The sequence below is a fragment of the Micromys minutus genome (assembly GCF_963924665.1).
Source record: "Micromys minutus genome assembly, chromosome: 11".
Classification (NCBI taxonomy): Eukaryota; Metazoa; Chordata; class Mammalia; order Rodentia; family Muridae; genus Micromys; species Micromys minutus.
The window spans coordinates 14,402,408-14,429,341 of NC_137980.1; the positions used below are offsets into that span (position 1 = coordinate 14,402,408).

Genomic DNA, 26,934 nt, shown 5'->3' on the forward strand with positions numbered 1-26,934 from the left:
ACCCTAGTCCCCAAACTCAAGACTTTAAAGAATTTACACTTAATATTAAGTTGTGGTAATTAAAAATGGTAATTAAAAAATTAAATTTTGACTTTGATGATAGGTGTCCCTTACTATTTAAGACAAGTATTTGATTCTATTATTTTAAAAATTACTTTAATCTCATATTTTGTGTGTAATCCTGAGAATTTGCAGCATTTTACTCTGAGCCAGTGTTTTCTCTATCCAGCCCAGTCTTTTGTTGCTGATAATAAAATTTGAATGTTGTTTTCATTGAAGATTAGGACAATATACTAGTTAGCCATCAACCACTGTGAGGCATATAATCCACAGGTGTGTAATTCAACAGAAGCAACTAAAAATAGTAAGAATGGTTTTCTTACAGTGAAGCTTAGAAGATCATGGAGCAATGAGGATCCTCTCACAGGAGTGCAGGGCTGAAACTGCAAAGCTGTAATAGTGAGGGGCTGGGTCATCAACATTAACTAACCTCAACAACTATGTCTTACAGTCTGCTAGACCTTAGACAGACCTGACACTCAAGTTAGTGGTGCTCATGCTGTTTAGATACAACTTGGATTCCTTAATGGAATCTATGGAACATTTAATAACAAAAGTTAAAGTCCCACAATTACGATGAAAAGAAATAGATTTCTTAGATCAGCAACCACCTATTTACACATCATTAGCCAACAAGCCACAGCCTGTTCAGTGTCTTCAGTATAATTACCCAATTTCAAGGGATGCCAATCACTCATAAAAAGACGAGGTTAGAAACTCAGCATTTGCATAAATCATGTCCTTTATAGTTTTCTTGACTTTAATACTAATTGTGCTTCTATCAGTCTAGACAATTTTCACAAGTGCTCATTCTAAGTAGAAATAACTTATTTTTCCCAACACTAAATTGTCTCTAAGATAATACATAATAAATTATTTAAATCAAGTTCCTCATAGTTAAATATAATTTGCTGCATGTAAAACAACAACAACAAAAAAAAAAAAAAAAAAAAAAAAACTACTTTTTAAAAAGCCAGGAATAAAGGTACAGCGTACCTTTATAAAGTGTAGCATTGGGAACAATTTTGAAATGACAAAAGTAGCCATCTATAAAAGTCTGACCATTATGATAGTGCCAGAATCTTAATCAATGTCTAAAGTAAGCACATAAACACACACACAAACTTATATGTAGGTGATGTATTGTATAGTACTTCTGCGTAATTAGGGAACTGTTCGGATGTAAAAGTTAAAGTGAGAGATGTAAAACTAAGGAAATGGAAACCACCATCTCTAAACCACTTCTCTAAAAGTCTTCATTCCTTGACTTCATCAGCAAGTGTTACAACAGTATTACACCTAAAGTCACCTGTTTGTGTGCAACCAGGGGGACACTAATTTGTCTAATAGGTAGTTAAAACAAAACTATCAAAACACATGATTTTATGAATACTTTAACAAAAGTAATAATGTGAAGAACGTTGTTTGCTTTGAAAGAGTCAAGCTTATAGCGTCCACAGTGAAGCAGGAGACTCGGGAGACTGAGGGCATCTGATCAGCTTCACAGTAAGTTTGAGGGCTGAGAGCGGCTTCTGTTAGGAAACCCTGTCTCAAGAAAATTAAATTTTAAGGTAAGTTATATAATTTATGAGCATCCTAATAGCTCATGAAACACCATCTTTGTCACACTAACTTGGTACAAGAGGACTGTCTTGAAAATTTAAAAATACACCAAATCAAAAGTAGTTCTATTAACCTAATAAAAATGACTTATTTCCCTGAATCTACTGCTTTATCTTCAGTATATTTGAAAATACAACATCTGCCTAGTTGTTTTCAAACTTACCTTTGTATTCTGCTCCCAATCTCAACATTAAACGCATAGGGAAAACCTTGGCCCAGGGAATCTCCAGCTTCTGGATAAGAATGCCACAGAGGAAAGGGTTCCGTGGGACTGGGAGATCGTCGAGTTTCTGAAAGGTAGGTGTGATAAACAGGAACCCTCCATGATCCTTGCTATTGAGAAAACTCTCAGTAAAGGTCAGATTGTCCAAGTTTTCTATGTACTTTCCTGAAAATAACATTATTAATAAAAATATTTTAAGTTGTGTACTATTATTCTGATGAAACATTTTGAGTCTGACTGTCCCAATAAACATTTTCTTAAAAAAAAGCAACACAAAGATCTTTGTAGTTCTTGTTGTATTTCTCCTCTTAAAGAAGCCTCTCTTTGGACTGGTAGAATAACATATCTCAAGAATGCCTAAGGACCTAGGTTCACTTCATGGCACCCCAAATATATTAAAAACGTAAAGTGGGGAGCTGAGCCCCTCCTGGGGATTGGGTTGGGGACTATTACAAAAATCTGAAAATGTTTCCAGTTACATCGTATCTTAATTTTTTTCTCCTTTGTGCATGGCAATAAGAAAAACTACTCTCCTCTCCAATGTAATATATATGTACTTAGATACATCTAGAAAACTAAGGAAGCAAAGGTATTTCCACTTATAAAATTAAAAAAACTACATACAGACATTCATCACATAAAAGTCTAGATTTAAAGCAATCAATGGTGGTTAAGCTCTTTGTAGAAACCATCAATTACTGCACAGAATAAACTATCAGTACAACTAGCAGAACTAAGATAAAGCCGTTAGCTACTTTTCTAGCCCTGAGTCTCAGCAGTTCAAAATAAAATAGTAAGAAAGTAATATACCTTTTAAAGCATCCTTATATATGGTGATGAATAGTCTAAAGATGTCCTTAGGAACTGTATCCTCATTTGGCAAACATAGCAACAGGATAATAATTTCTGCCTGTCCCAAGCCATGCATTCCATTGGTTGAGAAGCACCAATACTTATCTGAGGAATCTTGAGGAATAATGACATACAACTATAAATGTCAATTTTTATTCATTTAAAAACTAGAATTGCTTTTGTCTAAAGCACAGTTTACCCAATTTTTAAATTCTCTTGATGAAAAACCTTGAAGCACTTAGGATCCACTCATCCCAGCAGACAACAGTCCCAGTAAGCACTGGGGTAAAGGGTGCACTGACATGGGGGGCAGAGCCTGCAGAGCTGCGCTCGTTTCCGAGGGGAAACCATAGACGCGTAACTGAACAGTGGGTTATCTATGACTGAGAAGGATCTATGTCCTTATTTCCTTTAATTAGGTCACGTCACTGACACAGCATTTGAGAAGCAGAGTACAGAAGGCTGTGTCAGGTTTGAGGACTGCCTGATTGACATAGCAAGTTCCAGGCCAGCCACGGATAGGCACCGAGTCCTTGTGTCAAAAAAACAAAAAAAGGAAAAAGTCTTTATTGCTACCAAATTATGATTTCATTTGCCAAAGTTTAATTATCTAAAAGATAACGGGCAGCTATACACTCACTAAGCATCAAAATGTGCTTCAACTGGGCTGAGAAGGCAGAATGCTTGGCTCCTACCCAGGAGTGCCAACACTGAATCCCCAAGGGAGAGAGGGGGAAGGGGCGGGGTCCAGAGATGGGGGAGAAGCAGGAAAAGGGAGAAGGAAAATGAACAACACAAAACCAACACAGCTAAGCTGAGTGTGCTGCAATCCCAGCACTCAAAGACAGAGGCAGGAGAACCTCAAGTTGGAGGCCGACGGCTGCTTCGTCTGTATCACATTTGGCTGAGAAGAGTGTGTGCAAGGCTGTTTATTTTCCCCATTTGTCAAGACGCAACATGAAAATATCATCACTTTAGATACCTTTACTGCAAAATAATTAGAAAAAAAGAATCTCTACTTACAAAACACCAACTTGACATTCACAAGTAGGTTTGCATTTAGAACAAATGTGGCAGGAGGAAATCCTTCGCCTTCAAGAAGCAACATGATCTGCTCATGAGATGGATGTTCTTGTACTACAGGCACTAGACAGCAGGAATATATTAATCAGGACAAATAGCCTCTAAAATATGCTTGCAATAAAAATGTATAAATCTATCAAAAGAATTGAAAACAAAACCAAATATTTCTTTCTAACCACTAAATGCCTAGTGAATAGATACAACTCTTATATAGAGACACATTCAATTGCCATTTATGTATAAAAGTTTTGTACTTCTCAAGTTGTAAAACACTTTTTTAAAAGATTTATTTAATGTATGTGAGTACACTGAAGCTGTCTTCAGACACACCAGACAAGGGCATCAGATCCCATGACAGATGGTTGTGAATCACCACATGGTTGCTGGGATTTGAACTCGGGACCTCTGGAAGAACAATCAGTGCTCTTAACCACTGAGCCACCTCTCCATCCCAAACAAACACTTTTATCAAAAGTGGATTCTAGGGTCTGCAAAATGGCTCAATGGGTTAAATCACTTTTTATGCAAGCTTACCTATAGAAGGGAACAGCCCAGGCTCCCAAAGCTGTCCTCAGATCTCTACACTCACGCTGTGGCACACACCCACAGTCCCACACATCACACGTACATTACAGTGTATCCTAATGTCGGAAGAGTCTACATTCAAGTTCCCCATGCTGCTTGCTACCATATGCAGATCAGTGACATGTAGCCACAGCAAAACAAAATTTACAACCAGTCAGAAAATGTGCAGAATATTCCAAGAACAGAGCTTAAAACACTTTTGTCTCTAGAGGTAAGCTCACAAAATGTCTCCTACAGGCAACAGGTTATTAGTAAGCTTCTTTTCTCCACGTTGACATGCGTACAACTGTCCGTGTTGTTTCAGGGTGTAGTATAACGCTTAGGGCAACAGGCGACGCTGAGGGATGCTGAGGTTGGAGGAGTCACGGTAGACCTAGCTCATCCACTGTCTCTTCACGAAGAAATAGAGACCCGAGGAGATCAACTAACATGTTTAAGGTCATACATGGAAAGTAGCAGATGATGACCGAAAATTCCAAGTTTTGTCATTGAATTTAACGCTATTTCTTTCGGAATCATGCTTCTTTAAAAAAATAATAATAAAATACAAAAGCTCAAAAATAGAAACTCAAAATAGAAACATTTCTGATGAGTTTCCACATTGTGTTAAGACTTTAATTCATCCTAAATCAGAGACTCACATGCAATAAATGACTCAAAAATTCAAATCACTTTGGATTTGTTTTGTACAAATAAGACTTTCTATAAACTAAATTTATCACCCCTTACATATAGCATAACAAAAATGTTTTAACTTTAAAAATGCATTTTATACACTAGAGACAAAATTCATGTTCTTTTTAAAAGTTCTTTTCCTTAGAGCAGATATAGTAGCTCACACTGTCCTCTCACCATCCTGGTCTACACAGCGAGTTACATGGTACCACAAAGCTGCACAGAACTTGTCTTTAAAATGACAAACTAAGGATTCTTTCTCAATGTAAGTAGCTACTATCTTACCTGATCCATCCTCTCCAGATGTGGCCAGAAGGGGAGGCAAACCAACATCATCGTCTGGCAGAAGACTAATGTTATTGCAGACACATCTGGCAACACCACACAATAACCTGTAGTCTGAAACGTTAGCAATAGGCAAACCAGTATTAGCAGGGACAACAGTAGGAGTAGACGGTTCTTCATTGTCCACAAAAACATCATCTTCTAGTATGAAAGGGCCAGGCATGGGCAAGCCTTCAGTGCCTGTGCTCCCAGGCAGTCTTTCCACAGGTGCAGCTTGACTAACTGGACTCTGAATTATCTCACTTCTTATAATGTCTCCTATACCGCTGTTTGGTTTGCCCACCATAGGAGAATGGGCGTGATCCACTTTATTTATCATCTGTAAAGTTAGAATAAAAAAATTAACTCAGTCCACATTCTCTGTTCAAGAGTGAAATGTTGACCCCCATAACCAAAAATATTTTAACAAAAATAAAAGAAAGCAATATAGGCTTCTAAAGTTGAATTTCCCAAGAAATGAAGGCTATTTTGCTTGTTCCAGTTCAGAGTCTACCACATTAAGAAGCACAAAGGTTTAGTTAATGACCGTACCTACTACATCACAGTGACCAACTTAGCTCAACTCCAGGCTTTCTCCTCAGCCTGGAGGCACGGGGGAGAAGAAAAAGGAGGATAACAAATGAATGGCTAGGGAGCAGAGTAGGGAGGCCACAGTAGCAACCCTGGGGAAAGCTACTACCAAGTCATCTTCTAAGCCTCTTTCTCTTTCAGACTGTCCAGAGGAAACCTTAAGGGGGAAGAATTCATGACAACAATGTATTTACTGGTTTGTTTTGTTGGAACAGTGACTGAGAACAGGTGTGAGCTAAGGACTACGCCACCTTTCCTAACTCAGCCTATCTACAAAATCTACTCAACAACTTTCACTTGCAGATGGTATAGATCAATGACTTCTACTTATACCTGGTACAGCTGTGAAAATGCAAGCATAAATAGTATCACCAACAAATACTTTCCTGAATGTATAGAAACCATTAAGTTAATATTAATCTAAATTATGATTCTCAAGTTGCAGTCCAGAGAATGCTGAAGTCCACAACATCCTTTCAGAGGGTCAATGAGGTCCCAGATTTTCTTCATAAACCAACAGAATATATCACAACATACTACACATGGAAGCAAAACAATGCCACTCTCTACTGACTGAAGTGATCTGGGTTTTAAAGTATGATCTACTGGCTTATATAGTATAGATAGTTTATAAATAGTTTTACTTTTTAAAAACATATTTATTTATTTGTTTGTTAAGATTCATTTATTTATGTATTATATACAAGTACACTGTAGCTGTCTTTAGACACATCAGAAGAGGCATTAGGATCTCATAATAAATGGTTGTGAGCCACCATGTGGTTGCCGGGAACTGAACTCAGGACCTCTGGAAGAGCAGCCAGTGCTCTTAATTGCTGAACCATCTTACCAGCCCCTATTATTCTTAATTAATAAATATTTTGAAATTTTTTCTATCTTAGTTTTAAAAACAGTAATTATAAATACATGTAATCTACATAACCTATACTTTAGGGTTCTCTTTACATTTAAAGCTTATGAAGAGGTTCTGAGGTTTTTGTTTAAAAATTGAGAATCATTGCCTAAAACTAATATTTAAAGGGGTAAAAACCAGGGCGGGAGAGATGGCCTGCAACTACAAGTGCTTACTGCTCTTACAGAGGGCCAGAGTTTGATTACCAGCACTCACACCGGGCTCCAGCTCCAGTAAATCCAATGTGCTCCTCTGGCCTCTGTGGGTATCTGCACACACATGTATATACTCACAGAGACAGAACACATAAGTTAAAACTAAAATAAGGTTTTTATTTCAAAAAAATTAAAATCTATTAACAATGTCAGTCAAAGCATATCTCAGATTGACAGGAGCCAGGCTCCATAGTAAAGCAAGTATGAATACAGAAAAGCTATGTTCACACTGTAGCCCAGCCTGCGAAGTGGGCAATAGCACTATATCTTAAGAAAAGTTCACATCTTTATTACAAACACTTTACTGCAAAAAATGCTAATGGATAATATGAGTTGTTGGAAAACTGAGGCCAAGCAGACCTGTTCCAACAGCACTTCCTACAATCTCCATCTCAGAAATAATAGAGTTTGCAAGGTACTATAGAGGAAGCAAAATAAAGGAAAACAGGCATATATGTTTTTTCTAGGCAAATTCAAGGCATCCAAAGGAGAAGCACACTAATAATGAGGTGAGGAATTCTGATTTAACTGTGTTAGATTCCTTACTGTGGGTGCATCAGGTAGGACAGGACTAAAGTCATCAGGACATCTTTTACTTCCAGATGATAATTTCGTAGTATCTGCAACTTCACCATTCGGCAGTATGCCATCTGCAAACCATACTCTCTTCTGTTCTCTGGAACATGGTCCTAAGATGAGTTGGAAAGGTGAGTTGGGTTATTTGGCAATACAGTGGTATTACAACACCAAATATGTCTGTTAATGTTTTCAGAATCCTGCTATTCACCCACAAGTCCTATATTTTCAGAGAAGCCAAGGAAAATGGATTCTCTAATCCATATATCCTGAGAAGAATCCATGGCTATCTAATCCACACCAAGAGAGAGCACCAGAACAGTTGTGGCCACGGGAGTATGATGCTCTGAAAGGAAGGGAGAACCTTATACCTTATGGATAGTGGGGAAGATACAGGCTAAAACAAACCACCGAGGAAATGACTCAGAGTTTCTGAGGTTTCAGTCCAAAGAGGCTTAGCTCCATTTCCATGGCTTGTTACATGATGAGGAAGATACAGCAGGGCAGAGCTGTTCATCTCAGGGTACCCAGGAAGTGGACAAAGACACAGTAAGAAAAAAATAACAAAAATACTTTCCAGGGCCCACCCCAGTGACCTACTTCCTCCAACTAAACCCCACCTTCTAGCTTTTACCCCTCCTGAAAGGTCATGGAATTATGAAGCGAACAATAGATTAACTCACTAATTAGCCCAAAACCTTAAAAATCCAGTCACTTCCCTAAAGCCCCATTGTGAACAATGTACTGGGGACCAGGCCTTCAGCCTTTGGGGGCCACATTAGATTCAAACTGTAACAAGCAGTTACAGAGTACACCTTAAGGGTTGAGTAAGGTACAGGGTGAAGAACCGGACCAGGGTCTAGAAGAGAGGAAAATCACACACATAACAAGACAGAAGTCTGAAAAGAAGTATGAAACTGGATCACTTATATATTTAAGAGGTATTTTTGTATTTTCATTTAATATACAAATAGCAGCACTAGTTCTTACAATATGGGTCACAAACCTTACTAATATGTATTACCATTTCTCTCAAATCTGGAGGAAATGTTTGTTTAAAAGCAGGAAGACCTATTTTTGTGTTGCTAGACAAAAAAAGTTACAGGAATTAAAATTAGATTATTTTAGAAAAACATAAAAGCCTAAGTTTCATGTCTACTTTTTAAAATGGAGAAAAAAATGTAAAAGTTAGAATTAAGTACAAGTATTTATAACATAGGTGGGTATATTAAACAAGGTACCTCTCTTACATTTACAATAGTCTGACAATAATTTAGATTATCTATTCAAGAATATACAAATCACTTTAGACACAAAGTTATTACCATTAGGGTTAAAATACACAATTTCATTACTATATCTCTATTCAGATAGGATTATAAATAGAAAAACCACTGAGCAATAAGTGCCCCCCCAACTCAACTGTCAAAAGAATCAAATTTATCTTTAACTGATATTTACAGGTATTTTCTAAAATGTCACAGCCTTTGCTTCCAAACAATGTCTGCAAATATATACTGTCCTTGTATGAGACTGAAATGGCCATGAACTAGAACAAACCAGCAGATAATTCAAAGGTTGAAAAGAGATGTTATGATAGTGCATGTCTGTAATGTAGTGCAATGACTCATGGTAGGTTACTGGAGTTCAGAAGCTTGAACTAGCTTGAGACTTAAATATGAAAGACAAATACATAAACAACAGTTTGTTATTGTTACATACAATTATAGAGAAGTTTTTAAAGAAAGGGTTATTTACTGGTTAGCACTAGAAGCCAAGCCCCCATTCTATACTGTGCTCTTACATGTTAGGCTGGAAGTCTGGAAAGTACAAATCCTAACCTTGCCTTCTTGCTAACTGGCTGTGGTCAGAATATGTCAGGGGTAGGGACTGGTGGGAAAGAGAGGACAAATGCAGACAGGGATGAGATTCTTTGTGCCCTAATTTCTGCTAGGATTCCTGGAGCAGCAACACCAGCAGCACCAGCAGCACCAGCAGCACCAGCAGCACCAGCAGCAGTTATGTTACAAGCCCATGACTTTCAGCACTCCTAACATTAAGTCTAGAACTCTCCCTCAGTCATCTGAGCACCAGCTGTAAGAGACTCCTTAATGCTTCCAATATTTGCCATATGGCACTTTCCCAGAGGTCACAGAGCTTTAGCCACATAGTACTTTAGCCCCCAACACCATATCCTTTCATCCCCCAAATCCTAGTGGTGGTGGCTGCTTCCTGCAATTCTGCGAGTCTGAGACTCCTAAGCATATCTCCAGTCTCTGTCGTGCATGACTTGCAGAAGTCCCCCGACACATAAGTGATTTCTCTCTTTGGTTTAGATCCTGACTACTAGAGTATTTCTACTTAATTAGCTTATTCTTGGTGTACACCACAGCAGCTTACTCTGGTTACCTTCAGCATTTGGTTGTTTCAGTGCTGAGATGGGCAAAGCTGTAGGTGAAGGTGTACTGGATGTCTGGGTCTCCTGAAGTGGCTGGGCAGTGGCACATTCATTAGAATGATTAGACTTAAGACAAGGACCACCTGGACTCATCATCCTCTCAAATGCCTGAGCTATAAAGGGAAGAATAATATTAGCAACTCATGCTTTGAACTTCCTAGTAAGCTATAATAAATATTTGATTTTTCAAGTTATAAGGAGAAAGAAAGAAATAGCCAATTAAGAGAAAGTGGGACTTGGCAAAGATGTCCAAGTGACTAGTATTTAGTTGGCAGCACTCCACTTTGATAAGCTATAAATGAGTTGTTTCAATATTTTTAATTACAACTTGTTTGCTTGATATCCACTATAGAAAATCATCTTTATTAAATACAAGTGTCTGTTTTTTCCTTTTACTCCTAGGATCAACTAGCAAAATACCCTAGAGTAAATCTTTAAGACCTAAATGATTATTTCCTTAATCCTCACTTTAAAGTTCTTAATGGCTTTGTTTGTTTGTTTGTTTGTTTTGACAAGGTCTCTCTGTGCATCCCTGAATGCCCTGGAACTCAGGCTGTACACCGAGCTGGCTTGAATTTAAGAGATCTGCTTGCTTCTGCCTCTCAAATTCTGGGATTAACAATGTGCATCACCACCCCCAGCTTTTACGTTTTATGACTTTCTAACTAGAGAAAAACTTTAAGCTGTCTAAATGACAGGTCCTGTAGGCTCCACATTCCTAGCCTCATCTCTCAGTACAACCCACTGGCTCACTATGAGCAGAGACCTGAGCCTTTGGCCTTCAAGCTAAGCAAGTACAGCTGTTGCTGTCTGCTTTTCCCTCTGCCTAGACTGTTCTCTCCACAGGTTCTCACACAGACCCAATCTATTTCTTTCAAGTCTCTAGTCACATTTCATATTATCATAAAGCATTATTATGGCCATCAACTAATCAGTATCTTGGTACATTTTAACTTTAAATTTAGGGTATTATTACCATCTGATAGCCTCTCTGTTTACTATCCATTTATCTCCACATTAAAAAATTCCACTGTCAGCAGAACATCTATTTTGTTCTCAGCTGGAGTCCAGAATAGAGACTAGCACCTCAATACTACTAAGTAACGTTGCAGTAAGGAAAGGGAATGATCCTAGCAAGGGTATTTTCAGCACTTCTCCTGACTGAATGACTGTAAACCATCACTGCTTCCGTCTTCCTTACTGTCCTGGAATGACAGCGCTCCTCATCAGAAATCCTCCACTAGCTAGTGAAATCCACATACATGTTTACATTCTAGATCCAAATCTACCTGACAGTATTCACATGCTGTGAAAGCTCACGCAATCCCGGAAGCTTTCTCAACACCCACAATCTCTACTCCATGTTTTATTTCACCCCTTTACTAAATGCACCTCACAAACTTTGAGTCAACTTTTTCATGTCTCATAATACTGTTTACATGATCACTTCAGTCCATTTCTAGCCTATAGTTGACATTTTCTTGTAATATATAAATCATTGATAGTTTCCTAAAAGAAACTATGTAAGATACTGAAATACAACAAAACAGGTTATCTAATAAATTCACTCCACGACACATTCTTCTGTGTGCATATTGATGGGAATTAAACGTGTGGTCTTGTACATACTAGGCAAGCATTATACCACTGAGTAACATTTCCATTCCTCTACAGTATATCTTTGAGAAACAAAATCTCAGCATCCTACAAAGTCTCTTTAATAAGCATATCCTCCTTTCTCTCTCGCACTCTAGTTAGAACGTCTCTTCCAAAAATTTGATCCATTAACTCCAATAACTATGCCTTAATTTTAAGTAGGAACTTTTAGGTAGGAACTTGCTGTAAATCTGAATTCTAGCAAACTGCTTGGGCTGATAGCTATGGAAACAATGCAAAAAGAAAAACAATTATAAGCGTGTAGCTTCTTCATAAACAATGGCAATGACATAAAAATATTTTTAAATTATATTCTAATATCTTCCAGAGTATAGGTCAACAGCAGGGCTAGACCAGCTTACCTCAGGCTAATAGACTCACACCAGAGCTTTTTGGAGAATTGCTGAAAAAATTTATCTTCATTCAAAAGAGAAAAACAAATTATTATCAGGTATTTATTCTCCTGGCTAATAGGAGCTAGTTCACAGGCCTGGTCAAAAAAAAAGGGTCAAATAATTTTTGTTGGGAATTAAATGGTCAACAAATCTTTAAAAATGCAAGAACTACTCAAAAGAACAGACATGTATCTAGAGGTGAAAGCACACTATCACACACACACACACACACACACACACACACACACACACACCCTGTGGGAACTCAAGACCATCAAGACCACTGCTGAAAATGGGAACTAGCTAGAAAGCCAAGAAACAATTGGAAGCACACATATGTGACATTCTAAAACTAAGAAAAAAAGGGGAGACCAAAATGTGCACACAGCATGGTGTCCTGTGAGTTTATAAAATCCTGTGCAAGCCTTTATCTTCATTCTCATTTCAGGCAATTGTCTAACAGGTAATAACTAAGACCATGCCTTATAGCATTAATATATAATCCAATATGGTGGCTACTTTTATGACTGTCCCTATTAAGATGATGAGGGTGACAGTGAGGATGAAATAGTAGGCAGATGAATACAGCACTTAGGGACTTGGTACCTAATAAAGGGTAATCAACTGCCACCCCAGAGCCTGAGTGCTTCCTTTCCAGACTGGTAGTATTAATTGTGAGAGTAGAACAGAAAGAGAAACCAAGCCTTGGGATGTCCCACCTAAGCCAGATAAGTCAACACTAGGTCCTTGCCTTAAGAAAATAAAGAAGTTGATCTGTCACAATCGGGTTATTCTTAATGTACATTCATTTAATGGAAGAAAACATCTCAGGTTAATACTCACCTTTATTAATAGTCTCATAGCAGATTACACATACTCTTGCTTCCTTTTCCAGATACTGAAGCTTACATTTCCTGTTACAACAGACACCACAAAATACCTATAAAGAATAAAGTACGATATCTGTTTTTGTCTCACGCATATTTAAACCTAGTAGAGACAAGGAGATAGAAGCTCAAAACCTAATCAACTGAAACTTACTTTGTTTATTCTATGATCCATTTTTTTCTAATCACCACAGCCATAAATATAATTATTTAATGATCTTTAAGTACGAAAGTTAATCTTGACTGTCAAGGTTAAATGGAATGAGAAATATCTAGTTCTGGGTATGTTTATGAGTGTGTTTCAAGACTAGATTGGCAAACAGAATGACAACTAAGGGGAAAGACATACCCTGGATTTGACCAGCACTGCTCAATAGACTGAGGCCCTGATAAGCAAAAGTGGACAAGCTGTGTTCTTCCTGAACAAGTGTGTCTGCTGTTGCTGCCATCATTTGAGGACAACAAATCCAGCTCCTTCAGCCATGGCAATGACTCTCCAGGCAGATTCCAGGCCTTCAGCATCAGACAGGACTGCACAATTCATGGTCCACCACCTCCACCAAAGGCTTTTAGCTTCCTGAACTAAGCAGCTACAGCACTATCTGCCTCTATAACATGCAGGTAACCACTTTTGGAATAATCAGCCTCCTAACATCAAATTTAGCGAATCTCTTCATAATTGTGCGTACATGAATTTATATATAAAAATGTATTATAATTATTTTTCTAGAGAACTTGAATATGATATTTTTATTTATATGTTATCTCTGAAAAGAAAACATTTTAAACCAATTATGTTAACTGAAAGGCAATAAAACATTCTTCAATAAATGTCTATCATTTAAAAAGCTTCCTGTAGCAGTCCATTGTTAATAAGTTTGCCTACAATTTACAAGAACCTGGATTTCTTAAGTAGGAAACTATTTTGCTATGATAGAGTAGTTTGATCTGAAACCAACATGAAGAATACTAAATAAAAAGCATGCCAGTCTTTAAAGACAATTTCCTTAAAATTCATAGAGTGTCTTTACTATCAACTACAATCAGGACAGAAAGGCATGGTGTTCTTTATAAGCCACTGGCTCTCTAGTGTTTTCCTAGGCAATGATCAAGAAACTGGCTACAAATGGGTCCTACAGTTAAGTATTCGAGGACGAGAACTGAGGAGGATCCACTCAGCTCTTGGAACATCTAATTTATCTATGTTTGAGAGCACAGACACTTGAAAGGACAGAAAAGTAACCAGGACCACGGAAGAATAAACGGCCAGGGTTTCCATGACTTACTTTCCCACATGCTCGGCAGTGGTGTCGCCGTTTTGTAAAGGTGAATCTGACTTGGCAGTTCATACAGTTTGGAGCTTCTGAATCTGGAACCCATGTAGGTTGTTTCTGGCCCAAAACCAAGCCTTCTTTGCGTATATTTTCAGGCAGAGAATCCTTGTTTTCAGTTACAAAACTGGATCCACCTTCAAAATTACTTTCTATGTCAATGTAATTGGAGTTGAAGCTAACTTGAGAATCGGGTATAGGGTCTGCAGGGCAAGTGGATGCAGCAATAGCATTTGCTGTGCTTGGCTCGCTTTCCGGCACATCTAGAACATCTGGTTTACTCAGTTCCTTTGAACTCCTTGTTCCTGGTGGAAGACTAGGCAGCTGCTTAGGTCTAGCCCCTCCAACAGCTTGGGTGTTAATACTGGGGACTGGCAATTCATTCCTTATGTCAGACTGACTAGTAGACAACCCTCTTTCCGTTGGAATTGTGCTTTTTTCTCCTACAGAAAGACCACTGTTCTCTATTGTCTTTTCTTTATCTGTTGTTTCACAGATCACAACACCTCCGTTTTCACCAGCACCTCCTGCTTCAGCACTGAGTTGCCTACCACCAGCATTCTCATCATTTAATCCTTTCATATCTATCCGATTTATCTGCAACTGTGAACCATCTACATTTTCTCCAAAAGATATAGTGTTAGAATTCTGAGGACACTGTTCCTTCAGAAAAGCATCAAGTTCAGCATCGCTAATCAGTACGCCACTTCTCATGCTTTCATCGATCTTAAAGTAATCCAACTCTTGCCCATCCATATCACTGTCGGGAAAAGTGAGACCTTCACATCCACCGGGAGACTCTGGGACACTCGCAGCAGGGGGTGCCATTTGGGACAGAGCTGGTGCAGTAGAGCTGGTGTCCTCAGGGTACTCCAAAGACTCACTACCGATTATCATCTCTTCAGGTTCAACCTTTCCATCCCCTTTCTTTTCATTTGCTGGCTGAAGAAATATGCTCTTACACTTTTCCTTCTCCAGATCTGTCTCCCCATCTAAAACACTCTTCTTCACCTCTTCACGTACAGTCATTGCATCATTGTTCTGACCTCCAGACTCATTAGGAGGTAAAGTATCACCACACACATTATTGTCAATCAACGATCCACACAAAGACCCAGACAATGAAAGACAGGACAGTGAAGGGGACAGACCAACACATGAAACATGTAAAGATGAAGAAGAAACGTGGACTACATCATTATTAACTTTAAGGTCTAAATGTCCTGAGTCATCTGTTACAGTTTCTTTCATGAACACAGTGCTTCTATTTTCCTGGGAGGAAAAGTCAGGTAACTTGAAATCTTCATCTTTTGAAGCTGGGTCACTTGGGGATATCCCTTCATTTTTTGGAAGTTTGCAAGGCATAACAATTATGTTACCTCCTTCTTCTAAACACTCTGTATTATTGACTGCTACACCTACTTTCTCTTCTGCCAAACAGCCATCATCTTCTAACAGTTCACATGGCAGCCTCTTGTACTGTGGGCTATCTTTGGTATTAGACATTTCAGAACTTTGTTCAGTCAAAGCAGATGGCATGTCAAAATCAACTGTTTCAAACTCATTAGAAATCACTTTATCCTTTAAATTTTCTGTTCTACTATATTTATAAGAATCAGAAAGTGCCATGCCTACTTCTACACCCAATTCTTTGATACTGCTAACATCTCTGCTTTGTACACCAGCATTAATGTTATTCTGCTCTTCTCTGACAGCATTACTACCACAGTCCACCGATGAAACAGCGTGAGGATCTGAAACTGAAGACAGATCCAATCCAACCATAGCCTCTGAAACCAAAGATGAGTCTAATGTGATCAAAGCATCTGCAGGAGACTTAGAGTCATCTGGCAATAACTGTCTAATGTCCTCCTCACTGTTGGTGGCATGTACTAAGTTACCCGTGTCACTTATCAGGTCACAGACAGGCTTACTACATCGGCTCATACATGAAGGTTGGATCTCATCTGAAGTACTAGATTCCACAGAAGAAAGAAGATCAAGTCCCACTACATTCTTTTCACTCTGTCTCGAGGCTGACCCCTCGTGCATTTTTCCTTTGAGAAAAGTCTCACTTGCTTCACAGCATGTTCCTGAGGCACAACTACTGATGCATCTTTGGGCCTCTGACAGTAAAGCTGGCTGTGGAGAGGCCGAGCACTGGTTAAAAGCACACACATCCTGCACACCTTGGAAGTACTCTTGTTTATCTAGGGGGAAAAACAGAAACACAAAGTTACTCAGATGACCCAAATCAAATAAAGGTTATAAAGATATGCTTTTAGGACTTCAACTGTCCTAGCTTTACTTCTCAATGCAGTTGTCACAGGTGACAGACACATAATCAAAAACTCAGCTGCACCGTAAACCCCACCAGAAGAGGCTGACGAGCAGTCTTATCTTCAGCTGCATTTGTTCCATCACTGTCCCAATTAAATTCTGTAACTGGACGCAAGCTAGAGAGCCATCTGGGAAGGGGAACCTCAATTATGAAAACATCTCCCAAAGATCTATACGCCAGTCTGTGGAGCATCACTTTTACTTCGATTAACAGTTGATGAGAGAGGGCCCAACTCACTGTGGGTGGTGCTAGGTTGTAAAAAAAAAAAAAAAAAAGCCAGGAAGCATTACTCCTCCATGTTCTTTGCTTCCGTTTTTGCCTTGAGCTCCTGCTCTGACTTGCCTTCAAGATGAACTATAGACTATATACTGTGAGGTGAAACAAACCCTTTGGTCATGGTGTTTTTTCATAGCAATAGAAAACCAGCTAGGATAGCCCCCCATTTCCTAACTTCCTTGTGAGGAAATACCATGTCTTACAGTAGTGACATTTCATTTTACACAGCTCAATCAACTGGTTTTTAGCCTCATCAAGATTTTCTTCTAAGTTTATATCTACAAAGTAACTTTTATTTTTGACTATAAAAATAAGCTTAAAAATAACAGGCACATTTTTGAAAGAACACAACAATGTGACTAAGACTGAAATCAAATTTTGCTAAGGAGACATTTTAAGAGTCTAGTAGCAAAGTAGAAAAACCAACAAACCTGGGTTCTGCTCAAAATCATCGAGAAGTTTGTCCAAGTCACTGACAGCTGCTTTAAAGTAACTGTCCATCCTCCCTGTGTGCTTACTCAAAATGTAATTCTTTTATGTCTAGAAAATAAAAAGTGCAATATTATATTTACTTTCCTATCATACAAATATTAAACCATCCATTTCTATCAATACAACTTTCAAAGTAGAAACAAAAATAAAATTAAAGAATATTTCTTTTCCATAACTTAGATAGAAAAATGGTCTCTACATGAAAATGACATAAAAGTCAACCTTTACAACACAACATCTGTACACACAAGCCACTGTATGTGGGAGAAAGGTGATGTATGTACAAAGTATGAAAGTGGAGACCAAAGGAGGACAATGTGTATCTCTATCACTCTCTACTTATTGACTTAAGACAGGGTCTCTCATTGAACTGAAAGCCTACCATTTCAGCCAAATGGGCTGGCCAGCAAATTCCAAGGATCTACCTGCCCCACAAAGTTGAGAGTTATAGGTACACACAGCTATGTATAGCTTTACCATGTGTTTTGACAAGATCTGTGACTGTGAAGTAGCTGAGGCAGAAACTCAGGTAAGCTTGAGACTCTGCAAGAATCTACCAGTGAGCAACAACAGAAGGAAAGAATTCAAGTTAGGTGGCTCTTTCTCACTTAAAGAGACAAATGACCATCAAAATAATGAAAGGCATACAGAACTGAAAATAATTAAAATAAAATTTAAAGACCAAAAAGTCATAACATTAAATTCAAAACCAAAGCATCCCGTCAACTGGAGGGTTACTAGGGGACTATTACTCTAAGAATTAATCCTTCACTTATTTACAGAATACACTTCCAGATAATACAATAGTTATTAAGGGAATATTCTTTAGGTAAGAATGAATGAATGAATGAATGAATAAATAAATAAATAAACAAACAAACAAATAAATAGATAAATAAACAAACAAATAGATGCAGAAGGACTTAAACTTAAAAAAATCTTTTCATAGCTTCTAATGTAATAAATGGACTAAGCAACTGTTGCCAATGAGTGTTAAGGTTTCAGAGAAAAAGTCTGACAGGGAACTTCATAATGTTAGGGTTGGATAACTTCACTGCAATCCAGTGAGCAGTTTCACCATCAATCACGTGGAAGGACAACCTCACAGAGAACATGAGCCTGAATCTAGTCAAACCTGAAAAATGCACATTTGCAAGAAACCCAGTCATCTAAAGACAGCTAAAGGAGATTTGAAGAACAACAAAAACCAAAGCAAGCAACTATGTAAGTTAATACAAGAAACAGAAATAATGTTCTTCCAGCAGCCTATGGTGAATGACTAGTTAAATATAAAAGAAAAGAAGGACAGAAGGAAGGAAAGAAGGAAGGAAGGAAGGAAGGAAGGAAGGAAGAAAGGAAGGAAGGGGAAAAATTACTTTCAAATATTAGCAAGTACTGTTTTTTGAAAAGCACAATAAAGCAATGCAAATTTTGTAAAAATATATACAAACAAAAGGATAGAGATAATTAAAACATTCAAATGTTGCCTGGAATACAGAATGAACAGGAGTGAAAATAAGGTTTTTAAGAACTAACCATGATTGAGAGGCATGACCTAAGGCTTCAGATGATTCAGAAGTAGAGAGCACAGAGAGATATTAGAAGTACAGAGAAAAAGAACACAGATATAAAATAGAATGTAGAGGTCCAATCCTAGAACGAGTATAGTGTTCCTTCCATAGGGATAAAAAGCTTGAGAAAACTTCATTTGAAGACAATGTGAAAATTTTTTCCCAGAATTCATGAAAAACTCAATAAATAACAATATATTATACCACAATAAAAAAACAGAAATTCACATTTTTAAGTACATTATAGGCAAATAACTAACTCCAAAGATAGAGCAGCCAGAGAAAAAAAGGGTCATTTTCAAAGTTACAACAATTATGCTTATAACAAGATTAAACCAAAGTATATTTCAGAAGTATTCTCAGTAACAATATATGGCATCCTGATTCAGTAAATCCTGTTAGCTCTGGTTTCCACTGTCAAATACACGACTACACCATATGCACAGAAATGTACACAAAATACACACAGAAGGCAATGAAAGGAGTTTAAAGGAGACAAGGCAGGAAGTAAGGAGACGCCAAAGCATATTCTGAGAGAAAGAAGCATCTATGCAACAATGAAACAGGAACACAAACCACAGGGAAGGAACATATGGGGAACAACAGATGATCACAATGTCAACAGTGGAAATCTTCAAAAATTGAAGAGGCTTGAGGGACACAGTAAAAACAGTTCATTCATAAGACACACTAACAAGATTAAATGTATTTTTGTTAAAAAGAAGCAAAACTTGAAATCAACAGTTTAAACTTCCAATTTGGGAAACTATTGAACAAACTAAATTAGAAATACAAATAAACTGAAAACTAAAGAGTATTAGAATTATGGCTACAATCTACCTTATGAGACATTCATTTATGTATTGTGTTATATTTGTCTTTTGTTCTTTTTTAAAGTTATTTGTTTGGTTGATAGAGTCTCATTTAGCCCAGAATGCCCTTAACTCAATATATACCCAAAGATAACCTTGAACTCCTGACTCTCTTGCTTCTACCTCCCCAGTGCTCCTGTTACATACAGGTATACACCACGACTTGGAAGGAATGAGTTTAAGTGGTTTCATTCACAATTGCCAAAAGATGGAAGCAACCACAACCATGTGTCTTTGGTAGGCACATGGCAGAATAAATAAACTATGGTGCATATCACCATTTAGTGAAATCTGTTAGCAAGCTACAAGAGCACAGGAATGATCTCTAAACATGTGTGTCAATAAATAGAAGAATCTATATCTACTCTATCATCCAATTATGTAGCATTCTGGGAAAGTAATGCTACAGAGATAATGAACATACACCAGTGACTGCCAGTGTCTTGGAACTGGGGAGAGCTGGAGAGGGCTAAAGAATGCAGTAGATGTTCCATGGTGATAAAGTTACCTGTGTAATACTAACATGATGAACTGAAAGAATAAGCACTTAAAAATATCCATGTAAGTTTATAGCACAAAACACCTTTCAATGCACACCTGACTAAAGACAAAGACTTATAAAGTCAGGGATCCCAGAAGAAAATACTGAATGCACCAAGCGTCAAAACTTATTACAAATGGATGAAACAATGCCCTAACAGGGAATGGAGAAAAAGAAAAAATACTGACTTTTGGAAATAAATGTTTAAGACTAAAAGCGAAAACACAAGCAAAGTACTCTCCCTTCCTACAGCAACTACTTACTTTATGTCCATGCAGAATATTATTTAAGTAAATGTACTTACTACATTTACTGTATCCTCTGATACAGTAACATTCTGGAATTTAAACTTTCAAAGGAGGGGGCTAGTATTTTGTTCACTCACAGACTCAATGTCCTCCCCCCCCCATTTTTTGTTATTTTATATGTATAGGTGTTTTGCTGCACATATCTTTACGTACTACATGAATACCTGAAGAGGTATCATATGCCCCAGAACTGGAATGAGGCACCATGTGCTGGGAATTGAACCCAGGTCCTTTAAAAAGTAGCCAGTGCTCTTAACTGATCTCACCAGTCCCAAGTTCTGTGTCTTTATCAGTGCCCACTATTTGAGGTATGCTATCGAGTGAACACAAGAGTTTCCAGAGAAAAGCAACAGGATTGGTTATCATTCTGGCCTTAGATTTATCAACAGTAACAACAGAGCAAATAAACATGGGAGCCATGCCTCTAAAATTCTTAGTTACACATGAAGCCATCAAACAAATATGAGGGTTGAAATATTGTTTAGACATACTGAAAGATGTGTTTTACAAATTACAAATACTCAGGAGACTCCAAAGAAGGTAAAGACTTGAAATCTAGGAAACAAGCTATTCCATATCAGAGAGAAACAAAAGGAATGCATACAAGATCATAAAATGGTAGCCCAGGAAAACTGCAATATAGCAGACCAGAGACAGAAACATGGTGCGAGAGATCTTAGGAAAGATACTGCAAAACAATGACATTATTGGATATATTTGAATCTACTCAGAGGTGAATAGCATATCTTGTCTGAGGGGTTAAGAATCCCAAAGAATACAAAGTGTACATTAACAAAAAAGTGAGTTGGGAGTGGCACAAGCCTTTAATCCCATCACTCAGAAGGTAGAGGAAGGCAGAGTTCAACACCAGCCTGGTCAACAGAGCAAGTTCCAGGACAGCCAGGCCTACACAGAAAAATCCTATAATGAAAAACAAAAGAAACGAACAAAATATAAAATGCAGGAGAGGTAGAGAGATACAATAATTAAGGTTATTGTTATTCTAGGAAAGCAGTAATTACATAATGATATAAACACAGAATAACTCAAAGTTAACATGTAACTAGCTTAAGAATACCAGGGGAGAGAGTGTACACTGCAGTGCTTAAAGAGAGGGTGGATGCAGCAAATCTAACCCTATATCTATATCTATCTATCTCTATCTATCTCTATATCTATATCTATATCTATATCTATCTATCTATCTATCTATCTATCTATCTATCTATCTAAATATATATATATATATATATGTGCCTACACTAGAGTAGGGTCGCAGTGAAGAGGAGATACTAGACTACTAAATGTGCTACTTAAAGGTCTGGAGGTTAGAAAAAATTGAAGTCGTCAGACTCAAGCTGTTTGTCTCAGTTTTGAGAGAATTAGTCTTTACTGCCCTATGGCATCTAACTCTAGTAACAAATTAACTTCATTCCTAGACATTAAAAGTATTCTTTGTATCATCTATAGAAGAATTTAGAAATAGTTGCTGAATCATTCTCTGTGTTCTATGATTCAAACAGGAAGCCTAGACTTGAAGAGTCTACTCAACTCTGGAGAGTAGGATTCTGGGTAAGAGCAAGAAAGGGTAAGTGTGTTATTCATTATAAATAACACGTATCATTTAATTTTAATGTATGGTATGGTTCCCCACTCCTTCTGAAAAAGGATCTCATTGTACAGCCCTAATGGGCCTGGCACTTGCTATGTTTATCAGGCTAGCACTGACATTAGACATCTGCCTGCCTCTGCCTTCTGAATACTAGGATTAAAAGTAGATGTATCAGTCTACGTATCCCTTTGACAAAAATAAAACGAAATATAATGGTGAAAAATTGGCCAGGAGTGATGGCATATGCTTGTAATCCCAGTACTCACAAAACAGACAGGAAGATCATAAATTCAGAACAGCCAGTCTGACCTACATAGCAAATTCTAGGCTAGCCAGCACTATATAGTGAGACACTGTCTCACAAAACTAGTAAATGAATAAGTACATACAGTTTTCACTAGCAAAAGTCAGAAGACTTTAAAAGCAAACCAAAGATTCCATTAAAGGACATCTATTTGCAAAGTGTCTCAACATAACAAAACACTACTAAGCATAAGTATTTGAAGTGCCATAAATAACAGGAAACAATACAATTCAGCAATTAAACAGACTGTACTTTGTGGTTAATAACCTACTATAAATTAAAGAAACAAACAAAATATATGATACACTTTCTACATCTATCTTATGTATGATACACTAATGTTTATGTGGAGAAGCATTGATAAGATTTGCTTTTAATCTCATGCATATGAGAATGAGCTTTATTTAATTACTTCTATGTATTTATTCATGAGTGTGGCTGACAGAACTTCCAGCAGCTAATTCTGTCCTCCATCATGTGTGGAGGGGTCCAACCCTTCAGGCTGTCAGGCTTTGGCTGCAGGCTCCTTTACTCATTAAGTTCTCATGCAAGCCCAACAATGACTTGAGATAGTTTTACTAACTTGACCATTTAAATTCTCTTCAGATTTCCAAACAAATTTTCATAATATTTACTTTTAAAACGATTTAAAAAGTCTATTAATGGTTTTCTTTAAAAAAAAAAAAAAAAAGGTAACAACGAAGACGATGAGGACATGAAGAGAGACTGAGGTAAAAATTAAACTGAAAAATAGCTAAAGAACTAGAAGTCTTGGAGGCTGAAACAAGGAGAAGGCTGGCATTACTGACAGATTCCCACACTGGGGGGCTGGGTAGACCAATGGAGATACACTGACCATCACAGGCAACTCAAGCAGAAAGAAGGGAAACATTTTCTGGACTACCTTCAAGTACCTTGAGAATATCCTGGGGAAGATGTCCAAGAAGCTGTTGAATGTAAGGACCTAGAATACAGAGGATTCTGAGATAAAGATTTAGAAATTGGCAATGTAATGCTGTGAATGGAAGTGTACTGGCTGGTTTTGTGTCAACTTGACAAAAAAGCTTGAGTTATCATAGAGAGAGGAGCCTCAGTTGAGGAAATGTCTCCATGAGATCCAGCTGTAAGGCATTTTCTCAATGTGATCAAGCTGGGAGGACCCACCCATTGTGGGCTGGTAGACCTGGGTTCCATAAGAAAGCAGGCTGAGCAAGGCAGGGGAAGCAAGACAGTAAGTGACATCCCTCCATGGCCTCTGCATCAGCTCCTGCTTCCTGACCTGCTTGAGTTCCAGTCCTGACTTCCTTTGGTGATGAACAGCGATGTGAACATGTGAGCTGAATAAACCCTTTCCTCCTCAACTTGCTTCTTGGTCATGATGTTTTTTTGCAGGAATAGAAACCCTGACTAAGACAGGAAGTGACCTAGGAAAAGATACTGACTATAAAAGCCTGACATTAGACAACTAATGGTCCCCAAACCTGTCTGCATAAAACTATGTCCTGGGTTACACAGACTCTGTAGAACTATCCAAAATACAATGCTGAAAGAAAATCACAAAACTCTGTACAACATCAATCCATTTTCCACAAAAATTGTTAAAATAGTATTAGCAAAGGGGGAATATGGAGAAATACTAAATTAAATCTACTTCAGGGATATGTAATCCTTTCAATGCTAAATTATATAGCTTTACATCTTACTTTAAAAGACAAAAAAACATGTATTTTATAAATGGGGTAAAAAAAGATAATTTTATCATTTTCCTTAAAAATGATATAACTTATCCTTACAATATAAAAATAACAAAAATCTGTTAGAAGGTAACTGACACTCGACTATAAGTGGGTATAAAAATTGTATGGAAAGAGTAATATGATGATGAAGAAAATGTTCAATGTATATTAGAATAATTAGAATTTAAAAACATCCAATTTTTTTATATAATGAAGTATTTGATATTGGTATGAGTTCTAAGAAAGAATCTCAACAGCTGGGGAGAAACAATGGTACAGCCTCTCAGGCAAACATTGTAGAAATAGTAGAAAACAATATATAGTAATAGTGTGCAGTGGAGGAATCCCAACTCTCTCTTTAAACTCAAGAAACCAAAACTATTGAAAAATATGCAGAATCTTTACCAATGATTAGATGAAATATTTCAAACAACAGATCTGGGATACAACAGAAAATCATGAAAAGAATCCAAGTTAACTTCTATGTCTATCAAAATATATTTTAAAGAGGGAACATAGGTCTATGGCCTAGCAATTCACTAACACTGTGCTCAAGAACACAAGGAACTTTCAATGTTGCCAAGTTTGTAAGTAGGAAGTGCAACACGTGACTAGCTTCTTTAATAAAAAGTTAAATTCGTTTTCTCATGCTTTGCTGAGAAATCCTAAGTAGAGTCTTCCAGGTCTTCTAGCCACGTAACTATACAAAGACAGATTTTCTTTAAGTGCTTTAATCTAAACAGGACAGCACACCAAGATGAACTAAGAAAGGCAAGAATTCTGCTGTCTTCTGACTATGACAAGCATTAAAGTAATGTGCATCTTTAAACAATACCAAACCTAGTTTGGAATACAGTTGGCTTTCCATGGAGACATTTAGTTAGTGCACCGATGCTTTAACTTTTATCTTGCTTTATTTTTGAGACAGCAATTTACTGTGTACCCCAGGCTGGCCAATGGCTCAATCCTCCTGCCTCCATCATTTGCTGGAATTACAGTCATGACCCACCATGCTTCACTGTACTTCTATTTTTAAGTGAATATGTGAAAAAAAATAATTTTCTGAGTTTCAATTCCCAAAATAGCAAATATTCTGCATTAACAATTACTTTTTCCTCAATATTTTTCAACTTCAATCAGGATGGGGTACTATGTGAAATTGATATTATGGTTGGGGATTTAAAAAATTAGTTTTATCTATGAGGTAACTACTTTAAAAGACTGGTTTTGCTCATATAGTGTGTATAGTTTTTTTAAGTAGTAGGTATAAATGTAAGGCTTTTTAAAACCTGAGAAAGGCCAGCAACACCCGAATCATCTTAAGTTTAAAATGCAACAGGGGCAAACAGGACAAAGAAAAATGTCAAAATGTTAAGCGGCTGGTTACTTTTGCATGGTGGAATTGGTAACCATCTCATTCCTGATTTCTTCCTCTAATTTTTAAAATGCTTGCCACTAAATGTGTAGTTTAATATCAGAGAGAAAGAAGTTCCGTGAAAAAGCAGCCAGAGCTCTACTGAATCAAACCACTGAACTTTTTGCCAACTCAAGAAACGCCAAACTCAGACGTGTAAGTGACGGCACCGGATGACATCACCAAAATTACTCTTTGAATTAAAAAGATGAACTTAATATTCAATTTACAGGCCAGTTGTCTGACACGTCTAACCAAGAACTGGGGTCTGGAATGGAACAACTTGCAATCACGGTCGTACAAACAACAGGTTAGCCTTTAAAAAGTTAAGGTCATCTCTTCAGAGGCACCAAAGACAAGACAGCGAGCGAACACTGGGGCATCCGTGAGACCGAGGAGGAGGCGGCGGCGACAACCGGCGCTGCGGGGACTCCCGGGGTCCGGGACGGCCCGGCCCGGCCTACGATGGGGTCGGGTCTCCGCACAGAGCTCCGGGCGGCAGGCGGTCCCGGAGGAAGGCGAGGCCAGGCCGTCACAGCCCAGCGAGTCCGCGGCCGCCCCGCCCCTCCGCCCGCAGTTCGCTGAGGAGAGGCCGGTGGCGGCTCCGGGACTCTTACCTCCCCACACCCCGCCGAGCTCTCTGGGACTCGACGCGACGCCGCAGTGAGGCGTGAAGAACGACCGGGCCACGACACCCGGGACAACGCGACGCCTACCCAGATCTCGTCCCCTGTCGACCTACCACAGAAGGGCGCAGGCGCAGAAAATGCTTTACCCGCTGCCACGCCCCCTCTGGGAGCCTTGAGCTCTGCGCATGCGCGCTGCTCGGGTCCGAGCCGGGGCACAGGGGCGCGCCGGAAGTGGCTGAACAACTCAGCTCCCCGCTGCAATCCTGCGCTCGGACGTTCTGCTGCTGGCCTCAGAAGGCAACTCTTGCCGCGGCTCTACTTACTCCGCGTTCCGGTTTGCACCGGCCAAATCAAGCGGCGGACACCCTTTCACCTCCGGGCTGCTCCCAAA

General features: G+C 38.3%; 1 protein-coding gene across 2 annotated transcripts in view; it reads right to left on the reverse strand.

The window, feature by feature from the left end:
• ZFYVE16 (zinc finger FYVE-type containing 16) overlaps positions 1–26,640 on the reverse strand; it is a 41,602-nt gene extending 14,962 nt beyond the window's left edge. The window contains exons 1-10 of one of the 2 annotated variants that reach the window (XM_080925249.1): positions 26,532–26,640; positions 17,496–17,604; positions 14,403–16,657; positions 13,073–13,169; positions 10,130–10,291; positions 7,691–7,833; positions 5,387–5,765; positions 3,782–3,904; positions 2,717–2,872; positions 1,847–2,071 (exon numbers count right to left, since the gene is read on the reverse strand). In XM_080925249.1, coding sequence (XP_080781375.1) covers positions 1,847–2,071; positions 2,717–2,872; positions 3,782–3,904; positions 5,387–5,765; positions 7,691–7,833; positions 10,130–10,291; positions 13,073–13,169; positions 14,403–16,657; positions 17,496–17,565 — 3,610 coding nt within the window. In that variant the 5' untranslated portion in view covers positions 17,566–17,604; positions 26,532–26,640. The remainder of the gene's footprint in view (positions 1–1,846; positions 2,072–2,716; positions 2,873–3,781; positions 3,905–5,386; positions 5,766–7,690; positions 7,834–10,129; positions 10,292–13,072; positions 13,170–14,402; positions 16,658–17,495; positions 17,605–26,531) is intronic. The other variant, XM_080925250.1, reaches the window with a different exon arrangement.
• Positions 26,641–26,934: the final 294 nt, after the last annotated feature.